At 52.5% G+C, this 11999-nt stretch overlaps 3 protein-coding genes across 8 annotated transcripts in view; 1 reads left to right on the top strand and 2 right to left on the bottom strand.

Annotated features, from left to right (window-relative positions):
- Positions 1-1102: 1102 nt before the first annotated feature.
- Positions 1103-5595, bottom strand: FEN1 (flap structure-specific endonuclease 1). The gene is made up of 2 exons (XM_002926219.4): positions 5275-5595; positions 1103-3017 (listed from the first exon to the last, which is right to left on the bottom strand). Exon 2 carries the CDS (start codon positions 2994-2996, stop codon positions 1854-1856), a length of 1143 nt encoding a protein of 380 aa, XP_002926265.1. The 5' UTR covers positions 2997-3017; positions 5275-5595; the 3' UTR covers positions 1103-1853.
- A 20-nt stretch (positions 5596-5615) lies between these two features.
- On the top strand, positions 5616-8762 carry TMEM258 (transmembrane protein 258). Its single transcript, XM_019806969.2, has 4 exons — positions 5616-5737; positions 7240-7349; positions 7927-8063; positions 8652-8762. Exons 1-3 carry the CDS (start codon positions 5735-5737, stop codon positions 8051-8053), a joined length of 240 nt encoding a protein of 79 aa, XP_019662528.2. The 5' UTR covers positions 5616-5734; the 3' UTR covers positions 8054-8063; positions 8652-8762.
- A 1259-nt stretch (positions 8763-10021) lies between these two features.
- MYRF (myelin regulatory factor) overlaps positions 10022-11999 on the bottom strand; it is a 34466-nt gene continuing 32488 nt past the window's right edge. For all 6 annotated transcript variants that reach the window (XM_034645359.1, XM_011233604.3, XM_034645361.1 and 3 more), the window contains one exon: positions 10022-11951. In XM_034645359.1, coding sequence (XP_034501250.1) covers positions 11871-11951 — 81 coding nt within the window. In that variant the 3' untranslated portion in view covers positions 10022-11870. The remainder of the gene's footprint in view (positions 11952-11999) is intronic.

Genomic DNA, 11999 nt, shown 5'->3' with positions numbered 1-11999 from the left:
TTCTCCCTCTGCCCCTCCCCCACCTTGCTCGTACACACACGCCCACTCTCTCCGAAATAAAATCTTTTAAAAAAGAACAGAAGAAAACCACTCTACATGTCTGACTACCACAGGGTACGAGCCCTTAACTAGAGCTACAGCACTGAGGCCATCACTCCCCAAGACATCTTTCCGCCTCTGGGCCCCATCATCATTACCACAGACTTAGATTACTTGGCACTCCCAAAAGTAGTGTGGCTTGGGCCAATCTGAGAAAACCCGTTCCATTCAACTAATGGATACAGCAGTGACCACAACCAAAATCCCTGCCCTCAGAATAGAACTTTATGTCTACACCAGTGGGAGTTCCCTAGTTATGAGGGCACTGCTGGGGAGACTATGTCCCACTCCTGCTTCAACCAGAGAAGCTCATATCCTGAGGTTCCACATAAGATTTCACTTGAAAAATAGGTTACTCCGTTAGCAATTTTGAAAACCACCAGCCTTCAGTCTTCTACCTGCTTAATCTGTTAGAATATTGGCAGTTTAAATTTCAGATTGCTTACGTGTTGCCTGTTAACTTCAAACAGCACTGACAGGAATGCTAAAAAATTAGAAACTCCCCACCAAGGTTTATCAGGATTGTAAAACTTTTAGAACATTCCATCACTAAGGGGAATGGCAACCTGAATTTGATGTCACAAAAGGAACACGAAAGTAATTTCTGAAGGACAGTTTTTTCACAATTTATAAACTGGTAAGGTAAATGTTCGGATGCTATGAAGTAGTTGATCAAAATTGTGAGGCTTTCTCAAAGGAGCCCCTTAATCTCACACAGTAGGTGGGAAACTAGAAACCCACTCAATCTATTAAAACTTCTTTCCTAGTTAAGTTAAACTAGGCATCCTCCTCCAAATGGCTTAAGTACCGCCAAAGCTGCTTTAGCCATTCTATGGAGTGTGGTGCCATCTTGTGGCCACTCTCAAACTTCTTGTAACGGTACAATTCTAGGGTGTTCTCCTGGGGGGGGGGGGGGGANNGGGGGGGGGGGAAGAACATTATGATACTGCCTGAAGCCTGGGGACACTTAAGATGTTTTCAAATGTTTTCAGAGAACATGACATTCTGGTTACTTTTATAATTTTATTGACTCTTTTCTCATACAAACAAACAAAAACAGCGCATGAAAATAGCATCTTATCCCCAAGTCTCAACTCATTTGACTGCCTCAGAGAGGACATTAGAATTTCTCCATCTTACGCCTCTAAATAACCACTGTGAAGACTCAAGTTACATAACAAGTTCAAGTTTCTGCCCACCCCAGGACACATAACCAGTAATCGGACCCTTATTGCCAACTCCAGGGACTCCAGTTCTCCCTGCCTGTCTTAGTTCTCAGCAGCTCTCCCCATCTGTTAAGACTCGGTCTTCCTGATGGCTGTCCCACAGGGCAGGTCAAGGCTGAGCCAGAGAGAAGTGCAGTCTGCTTCCACCACCACTCTGGTCAGCTACCAGTTGGCCAGCCAGGAAATCATTTTTGTCCAGTCTGCTGTCTCTACCGTTTATCTCCCACTCCCTCTTCAAAACTTGCTGCTATCGCTTTCATTTAACAATAGATTCAGTGTCCGTTAAATTGCCTGAGAGGTGTTTTGAGCCTGACATACTTTCCTGAGCTAAAAAAGAAGAAAACAAAGTAGTTCTGTGGCCTTTTTGCCATAAGATCAAGTACAAAAGGGAAAAGCACTACTGAGAAGGGTAGAGCTAGAGAAGCAATGCAATCCCCTCCCCGCCCCCAGAAGTCTCTCTAGTGCTAGCTCTTACAGGTACGATAAAACAGATATTCTGGGGTCAAGGAGGTGTGAGGGGAAACTCATTCATTTTCCCCTTTTGAACTTCCCTGCTGCCCCAGTCTTTGCCTTCTTCTTAGCAGATCCCTTGGGCTCTGGCTCCTTGCGCTTAGCTGAAGAGAGTGAGCCAGTCACCTTGAAGAAATCATCCAGGCGGCCCTGGGTGCTACCTTGGCGGCTCTTGCTCAGCCGCCTGACCCCACTGCGGATTCGCTCCTCAGAGAACTGCTTTTCACCACACATGAACTTGACGAGCTCTTCTTCATTGGGCTCACTCCACTTCAGCTCCACAGACTCTGGGTCAAGCACCTCGGGCTCCAGGAAGAGCTGCTGGGCCTCCTTGTGGAGCCAGTTTTCTGGCACGGGGTACTTGTTGGGGTCAAGCCGACGCACAATTTCCTCGATGCTCTTGTGCTTCTGGATGAGATCCACCGCCCGCTTGGGCCCAATGCCCCGAATGCTCTCACAGTAGTCGCTGCCCAGCAGGATGCACAGATCTACAAACTGCTCCTGGTTCAGGCCCAGCTCCTGCAGAATCCGGCTCAGGTGGAATTCCTGGATGGGCAGCTTCTTGGCCTCACTGGCAGTCAGGTGCCGCATTAGCACGGGGCTGCCAAAGGTCAGGCAATCCATGTCCTCGGTGGCCGCGGCATAGACTTTGCCAGCCTTCACTAGGGCAGCACAGCTGGCCTCGGCCTCACTGGGCGCATCAAGGTACGGGACACCCATGAGGCTCAGGAGATGCTTGCATTCGTCATTATGTTGCTTGGTGACCTTTACCAGCCTCTTAGTAAACTTTTCCACCTCCTCCTCGACCCCGGCGGCCTGAGCCTGCTGCAGCTGCTTCTCTGCCTCAGCCCGCCGCTCACCGCGTTTGGCCAGCTCACCTGACTTGAGCTGTGGCGGCTTGCCATCAAAGACATACACGGGCTTGATGCCGTTCTCCATCATGCGGATGGTGCGGTAGAACATGCCCATCAGGTGGCTGGTAGTCTCCCCCTCCTCATTCTGCAGCACATCCCCACCCTGGCGAACAGCAATCAGGAACTGATAAATGCTCATAGACGCATCAATAGCCACCTTGCGGCCAAAGTAGCTCTTGATGTCATTCTCCCGGATGGCACCAGGGGCCACATCAGCAATCAGTTTGGCCAGGCCTTGAATTCCCATAGCAATACAGAGGAGGGACAGCTAAAAAAGAAAGGAGTAAAGTAAGAAGAGGAGGATCAAGGGTTATAACCGGTGCTATCTCACCAACTTCATTCCTTCAACTGAACAAACTGAGCACAACAAAAAGGACGCCAATTTGGGACCACAGAGGATGAAAAGAAGAACAAGACAAAGCCGCCATTCGCAAAAAAACTTACCGTCTAGCAAGCCCCCTCAATTAATATTAAGGCTTCCTGAGTATTGGGGGGAAAATTGGGTGTCAAGAGGAATAAGATCCTGCTGATGTCGACGGATTTATGGTTTCGTCGATAAGGCAGCAACAGGGCTTGCACGCGGTAAGGGCTACAAACTGACTGGGCATCAAGGACCCTGCAAGTCCAGAGGAGAGTGCCCGGCCTGGCCTGAGGAGCCCGGGGATCATAATGACAGAACCAAGCCCTGAAGGACAAGCAAATACTGGCTGAACAAAGACAACAACGAGATGACATAGGTACAAAAGCAACCATAATACAAGGCTGAATGTGCACAGTGGCAAAATAAACACGAGTTATCTATCTTCTTGCCAATTTGTTAAGAGCTCATACGTTCCTCCTCTGTACTTTTTTGCCAGTCACCGAACATCCCCAAACTCATTTCTCTGGCTCCCCGCCTCTTAGCAGCTGTGATGGTCAGTTTTATGTGCCAACTTGGCTACGCTAAGGCACCCTGTTATTTACTCTAACACTAACCCAGGTGTTGCTGTGAAAGTTATTTTGTGACGTCTATCACCAGTTGGCTTTATGCAAAGGAGATTACCCTCCATCATACGGGTGGGCCTCATTCACTCAGTTGTAAGGCCTTGGCAGCAAAAAACTGAGGTTTCCCAAAGAAATTCTGCCTGAAGACTGCAGCATCAACTCCTGCATGAGTTTCTAAACTGAGCATTTTCAACCTTGCCAACCTCTACAATCACCTGAGTCAACTCCTTAAAATAAATCTTATATATGTCCATATCCTGTATCTTGTTTCCCTGGAGAATCCTGATTGATACAGTAGCCCTGAAGGACTGGCAAAGAGTAACATATCTGAACGGGAGTCATGTGGCTTTCTCGTAACTGCTGCTGCTCGAGTCTCCCTTCAGTATCCCCCTCACCACTGACACTTCTACCATGATGTTGCTAGGAATTTTTAGTCTTTCTCTTTGTATCTTGTCTCCAACACTAAGTCTGAAATGCGAACTCCATGGCTCCTACCTGACCTCCTAGGTCTTGATCTAGGAGCCTGGCAGGCTATAGGTGCTCAGTACCATACTGCACTTCTGTGGTTCAGGCCCCTCCACGAGCATTTCCCAGGGCAGTGTTTCCCAAACTACAGTCAGATCCAAACGACCCTCAAAATTTTTTGCCACTTTCATCTAAAACCTGTACTTTCATTCACTATTTTCTTTAAATGAACACCATTGTTTTAAAAACTAAGGTAGGCTGAAAAAGAGAACTCCTCTTAAGCAGTAATATCCGTGTCACATCCGTTATAAATGTGTTAAATGTGTGACTATTAAAAGGGATTTTTTTGGGTGCCATTTAAAGTCATCGTGTGCCCGTTGGTGGTATGTGTCCAACACTTCAAGAAATATTACACTAGCCTTTTTTTTTTAAGAACTTTTCGTTGCTCCCACTTTTCACAGGCTTCTAAGGCATAAGTGATCCTGCTATATGCCCCCTTCTACTTAAGTCCAAACACCTCAACCTGGCGTCAAGATCTTCCGTGCTTTGCCTCCCAACCTACCTTCAGTCTGGGGGCCAACGCAAAGGCTGGGACAAGGCCTGCCCTTTCTCACTGCTGCTCAGCCATGCCCTCCTCCCGCCATCCTCTAGCTCCTGCCATACACTGGGTCCTCGGAACCGTTCCCCCCGCAGAAGCCATTCGATCCTCTGGGTCCGGCCTCAGGCTGGCTGCTTTGCTAAAAGGCTTACCGAGGGCTCAGTGTCTGCTGGCAGGCCAGCCTCCCACAGCCCCCAACAGAGGGAGGTGGGAAAGGGGTCTAAACTAGTGAAGTCTCCAAAATGTTTCCCATCCAGGATCTTGGTCGAAATACACAACGGCCCCCTAAGGTGGAAGCTATTTCCCTCCTTCCACAAATGAACCAAGACTCTCGGAGGTTAGGCGACCGGTCCAAGCGGAAAGGTGGCGGGCCCGCGCTCTGGTCTGCACCCCGCGCGCGGCAGACGGTCCCCCACAGCACCCAGCGCGAGGCGGACCCCGCCGCCCTCGGAGACGCTTCCTTCCCATGGGGTCTCACCTGGCCTTTGCGGCGCGAGGCCTCGACAGCTAGCTCTCGGTCCGGTGCTACCCAGGACTGTGCTCAGCCCCGCACCCTCCTCAGCTCCGCCGCGGATCCCGTCCCGCTCCGCCGCCTTCCAAAGCCCGCGCTCCCGTTACGTGACCCGGCGCCGCGCACAGCCTCCTGGGAAGTGTGGTGCAGGCCCCGACCCCTTCGGCCAGTTCCCCTTGTGGCAAACAGTCCCGCCGGGGAGAACGAACCCTCTCAGCGGCTCTGCCCTACCCTTGTCCATCGCTTGCCCCAGCCCCACATCATGCGCCCACAGGTCCCAGCGCCCACTACACCTGAACCCACAGGACTACAAATCCCACAATGCCACTCGCGCGGGCGCACTTCCTCTTCCGGCCGAACAGGGCCCTTGCTCCTGCCGACGTGTTATTCCGGTGGCGGATCGGCGGATGACCCTGTGCCTGACAAAATGGTGAGAGGGTTGAGGGGCGTTCCGGACAGGGCTGTGGGGCGCCCTTGGGGCCCGTTCCACACCCCCTTTCTCTCGCGAAGGCCTCAGACGCCCGAGATCCAGACAGCTGGAGGCTCCTGTATCTTCTGGCTTGGGCTAAGGGGTGGGAAGGGAAGCTCCTTGCCCTGGACTCGTTCGGCCGAGGTTTTGATCTCGCGACTTTTAAGGGGTGAGGCGTGTGAGCTGCATTTTTAATACCTTGAGCTTTTATCTCTGTTACCTGTGATTAAGGTGTTATCTCTGTTTGGAAAGTTCTTCCTTCTGCTGAGCTCCTACTCATCCTGCAAGGCCCAGGGCGGATGTCACCTTCTTGGTGAAGCACATCCAACTCTCTCAGGCGCTTGGCCGCTCTCTCCTAGGAGCTCCCACAACTTCTGTACAGACCTCTTGACACATGTCATGGACTTCTTTGTTATATGCCACGCCTCCTAGTGACCACCGTCTGACGTGCTTCTAGCTCTGGGATGATGTCTATTCATCTTTGTATTCCCAGCGCCAAACACAGGGCCTGCAATTGGAGGCCGAATAAATGGCAGCGATTGTCTTTCTCATTTGCGGGTGGGGGGGCATACATGTTTACTGAATTGAATTCCAGTGTCTCTTAGAACAATGGGGTCAGTTTATTTCTCTAGAGTTGTTATGTTCTGGACTTTAGGAGCATTGGCCGGTGAATGACAATGGAAGTCAACATTTGTACAGAACTTTAGGTTTACGGCCCTGCTTCACAAGCATTATCTCATAATCTTCCCTGTAAGCTTGGGAAGGAAACAAACACCTTTTGAAGGACTACTCTATGCCAGGAAGTGAGCTAGATGCTTTGACGTTGGTCATCTTTCTTAAATCATACATCAACTCTGTGAGTGGTGTTATTATAACTACTTTACTGAGAGTCATGTTATTCAGTAGAGGCAGATTATTAACTGAAGTCTTTGGCCAGTAGATCCTGAGATTCTGTAATACCATAGTGTGAAGAATACAGATAGAGTAGTTGAGTTTGGGTCCTGGCCCAGGCTCTGAATTACAGCAGGATTCTGAGCTTGGTGTCTACAGACGTGGGTCCATAAAGCTCCTAAAATTATAGGCAAACTTTTTCTTGCTTGTGGTTTACCCTGGGCAGGATCCATACTTTTTATCAAATTTTTTTCATAGTCATCAGTGGTCTCAAAAAATGTTAGGGGCCACTGGTCGATAGCTAATCAGGCACCTTCTGTGTCAGCCTCAGACTCTCAGCTGCCCTTCTTGTCTCATGTTGAAAAAGCAAAGCATCACCTTAGTTTAAAATGTCATTGTTGTCATTTCCAAATGGAATCGCTTGATGTTGGAAATACAGACTTCCATATTTCCCAGGCTGAAACAGACCTTTAACAGTCCTAGAAGAAGGGGGCTCCTTGATGACCTCACACCCTCCCTCAGGTTGAAGTCCTGGGATTCTTTGATAGCTCTGATCTCATGCCCTCCCCTAGGAGCTCGAGGCCATGAGCAGATACACCAGCCCAGTGAACCCTGCTGTCTTCCCCCATCTGACCGTGGTGCTGTTGGCAATTGGCATGTTCTTTACTGCCTGGTTCTTCGTGTATCCTTTTACTGAGCAGCCAGTGGGCCAGAGTTAGCAATGTGGGAAACCGAGGGAGAAACCATGCTGGGTACATGCACCCTGCCGGTTTTGCTCTGGTGTGGGGGTAGGGGGAAGGTAAGGAGGTTGAAGAAAAGCTGTTGATATCCAAGGTCAGGCCTTATTTCCCAAGTTCAGGTGAGCTCAGTTTGCTCTTCAGATTTCCAGGATAGTGAACAGAAGGCCTGGCTGGACTGGAGGTTGGGGATAGGGGACCTGAAGTTGGAAAAGTGGTAAAAGAAGAGTATGCTCAGGCGGCAGGAGATCTGAGGGCTAGTGCCAGTTCCACTGTTCACTAGCTGTGTGACCTGGAGCAAGTGACCTAACCCCTCTGGGCCTGATTTTCTTCACGGGCGATTGAGGGCTGGTATGGAGCAACAGAGTCCAGGGCATCTCTCCTGCTGCTCTTCCTGGCGACTCTTAGCCAGGCAAGCTTTCTAGAAAGCCCTCACCCTGTACCTTTTTCCCAGAGCTGCACTGGCCAGGCTTCCTGTCCTACGCAGTCCATCCCTTTGCTTCTCCTTAATCACCCTGCCAGTTATGAGGTTACCTCCACCAAGTACACTCGGGATATCTACAAAGAGCTCCTCATCTCCTTGGTGGCCTCGCTTTTCATGGGCTTTGGAGTCCTCTTCCTGCTGCTCTGGGTTGGCATCTACGTGTGAGCTCCCAAAGGTAAGAGCTGTGACAGGGTGGGTGCTAGAGAAGCTTCCCACATCCCCATCAGCGGGGTCCTCAGGCCTGTGCAACACTTTGGTTAGTGGTGACAGACTCAACAGAGTGGAAAGGGACACCAGACACCAGACATGTGTGGGATCTGTGACCTACATTGTCATTCTAAGTTCTGCACACTGCCCAGGGCCTTGATCGGGCTCTGGGATACACTTCATAGGGCTGTGGGCGCAGTCTTCCCATGTTCACCGTTTGCGTTCTTACACACCATACACCACTGACCTAGAGTGGCTGCTGGGGAATGGATTAGAAGGGGGTCAGAATCTGGGACTCACAACTTGGCTGCAAGGCGTACCATCGTGGTTAGTTTGACTGTTTGCAGACATTAAAATCTTGACGGTGATTAAGAAAAACCCAGAAACCCTTGCTGCAGATAATCCACTGAACAGGTCACTGAGAATCGGTTTTGGTGGCTCAGCTTCAGAGTAGTGTGCCCCTCAGCCCTTGCCCCAGGAGCACAGGGTCCAGTGAGAAAAGGAGGTGGAAAGAAGGGTCATCGGTCTCATTTTGATACCCCCTCTCCTCTTTCAGGTTCCAACCAGGCGGCTTCACTGAATTCCTGCTTTTGTAAATTAATTTTTTTTACTGTTGCTGGAAGTGTCCCACCTGCTGCTACCAATAAAGGCGGACGTGTGACCCTCCCTTCTGGCGCCCATTCCGCAGGGGTGGGGTGGCGGTGGAGTGGCGCCGGGACCTATGTGACTTCCCTGGTCCCACCCCTTCCCGTTTTTCTTCTGCCTTTCAGATGGTTCCTGCTGCCGGGAAGCCCTACTCTCTCTACCTGTGAGGGGTGAGGCGGGTATGCGAGGGGTGTCTGTCCTTGGAATTTAAAGCTCTGGGGATAGGAGGGGGCCAGGCCTATCCTCTTCTGTGATTTTTAGAGCAGACTTCTCTGGGAACCCACACCAATCAAGTCTGCCCTGAGCCAGTCCCATCCTCTAAGTGTGGCCACCATTCTGTGTGCTGGGGACCTTCACAAGGCTCAGCTTGTCCCCAGAGGAGGTTTACCCTAGGGTGACTCCTTTAACCCAGGTGGGGCCGCAGTAGGTCCATGGGATGTGGCTCGGGGAGGGGGCTGCTGGTCCTGTTCCCAAGCCTAGCGTGAAGCTAAGAAGGGTAATGGGATACAAGGCATCCATCTGGCTCAGGAACCCCAGAGACTCCAGTTGGTCTCAGCCCCACAGACGACTCATCTCCTACCACAACAGTCTCAAGAAGAGATGGGGAGGCAAGGTCAGATACAAAGCCATATTTTTACATTTATTTATATACGTATATTTACTTCAGAAGAAAAGAACAGGGACAGGAAGCAAGCAGGCCCAGGGCTGCTTCCCTCGGCCCACTCCAGAGTCAGAGTTGGTACACGATAAATACGAGTCAGCACTCAGGGACAGGAACTGGGAGTTAACTGGGAGGGAGGGGCGCTCTATGCACATGCAGGCTTTTATGGGGGGGGTACAATATGGGCAGAGGGACTTGTGCATTGAGAGGCCCTATGTACAGCTTGAAGCTTGGGGGAGATTAGCCCAGTGGCTATAGGAATAAATGCCAAAGGGGAGAGAGGAAGGGAGGGATGGCTGCTGGACCCCACGGAGGGAATGGAGCCAAGACACCCACTTACCAGTGCCAGCCAGGCAGCTGTCAGCCTCCAGCAGGTGACCCACTCCCCTTCCCTGAAGCCCTTTTACCTTCATGGGCTTAAGGCAACTTTGGTCCAAGGTTGACCCCCCACCCTGCCCAAGCAGCTTGGAGCCCCAGCTTGGCCCCAATCCTTGCACTGAGGACCCCTCCTCAGGCATGGAAACAGCCAGCTGCTAACCAGATTGGGGCTATGCTGTGTCCAGAAGGACTCCAGGGGGCAGTGGAGAGTCACTTTCCAGTTAAGGACTGAGGGGCCGCAGTCCAAGGACTGGCACCCTCACTGAGGAAGCCCCAGAATCCTATTACAAAGGGTGGGGCTCAGCAGTTTTAAGGCATTTCGGGAGAGTTCCCCCCAGTGTGGGGGGGAGAGAACAGAGTAGTCCTAAGTAAGGCCTGGCCCCCTACATGGTGTGGGGAGCCACGTAATTCCTACCTCAGAAGGAGGGAGTGGAGCCACACTGGGGAGAGAGCTGGGAGGCGGGGTATCCCTATCCCCCAATTCCCCTGAGGATAAGTGCTTTGAGACCCAGGGCAGAAGGGGGCCCGCACTTCACAGGCTTCTTCAGGATTTCAGCTCCCCACAGAAAGTCCTCCCATTCACAGCTGAGAATGAGAGGTCAGAGAGGGGTAAGGCCTGGTGTCCAGAGAGGTGGCAGAGTACCACAGGGCAGGGATGGCAATTCCTGTCCCCCTTCTGAACCCATGTAGACGTGGCTCAGTGATTTCCACACTCCTTCCGTGAGCCTGAGTGTGGCCTCAGAACGCTCCAGGCTCCCACTAAGAACCGTTACTTTCACATTGGCACTTGAGTTAAGACTTCTTGGGTAACACGAGCCCACTGCTCCACCTCTGGGAGGAGAGGGCGGAGATGGAGCTTCCTGCCCGGCGTCGGTCTGCCCAGCTGGCTAGCTGAGCCCAACATGGGAGCCCTTGATTTGGGGAGACAAGGTCGCCAGCAGACAAGGGAGGAGGGAGAAGCCAGAGTCTTAGTGGTTGGGAGCGGGATGGGTGTCTCAAGCCTCCCTAAGATGGAGCCAGGGCCCTGTCTCTGTAAGTGTCTCCCCAGGGCTCTGCACTTCTCTGGCCTTTCCACCTCCATCCTTCCACCCCTGCCCTGGCTTAAGTGCATTTTAGTAATTACTTCATTAATAACAGCAAAAGCTATTTGTCTCCACGCACCAGCCAAGACCAGCCTGCTGCCCTGCAGGGATTCCTGCTCCTCTGCTCAGAGAATGAGGGGTCACCGATACCGTTGCAAGCCCTGGAGCTCCCAGAAGCCCAGGCCATGGGGCCGCAACACCCATCGGGGGTGGGGGGGGGGACGGGTCACGGGGAACCTCCCTTCCAGGATACTCCAGGTTCAAGGGTCCAAGGTTGACCCGGCCCCCTGGCCCCCCGACTGGTTCGGCCAGGCACTAAGTGTACAGAAGGCACAGGTCTGTCTTTCCAACCCATCCAGGGCTGGCTTCAGCGGCCCTGGGAGCTCTTGGGAGCCAGTGCTCCCAGGGAGAAGAGACCTCCTGGGCCACACTTAAAGCTTAAAAGTCCCAAATCCAGCGTAACAGTCAGACCCCAAAGAGTCCACCACCTTGCCACTCCCCAGCCAGCAGCTTCGAGGGGGAGGGCTAGGTACTCGCTGCTGACTCCAGCCAAGTCTTTTAGGGCTCTAGCCTAGTCCCTAGCTGACATCAAAGGCAGCAGGTCCCCACTCCAAAAGAGAGGTGGCTCGCAGTCTCAAAAGGGGAGAGTGGTGGGAGCATAGGCTCTGGACAATCACAGGTTTACCCTTGCCTCCAGGGCCCCTGCAGCCAGCCCTCCAACCGCCGTATCTGGACAGATACAAAGTGGTCCTGTCCTGGCCCCCGGCGGTCTCCCTGGCTCCCCCTGTGGTGTGTGAGGGGCAGCCGGCAGGAACAGCAACTCCAGTGTGAGGACTTCCAGTTTCCCCAGTCGTGGGGAGGGCCAAGCCCCGTTCAGTCTCTCCAAGGGAGTGCCAGCGAACAAGAGAGCTGGTGGGTGGCAGGCTCCAGTGTAACACCACCACGTCCAGTGTGAAAGGGGCACGCGGGGCCCCGGGCCCGGCTGTGGTGCCGCCTCGGGGAAGGCAGCTCAGTCACACAGGCGGTAGAAATGGAAGTAGTAGTCTGTGGCCGGCCGGACTGGGACCTCCGCGCTGCAGTTGGCCTGCCCCTGGGTCGGGGGTGGGGTCAGCAGGAACAGGTGAGGTGGCTCGGGGGG

Source organism: Ailuropoda melanoleuca, chromosome 16 (assembly GCF_002007445.2).
Source record: "Ailuropoda melanoleuca isolate Jingjing chromosome 16, ASM200744v2, whole genome shotgun sequence".
Lineage (NCBI taxonomy): Eukaryota > Metazoa > Chordata > Mammalia > Carnivora > Ursidae > Ailuropoda > Ailuropoda melanoleuca.
The sequence above is the reverse complement of the archived record's forward strand: the minus strand, read 5'-3'. Positions and strand labels throughout refer to the sequence as shown.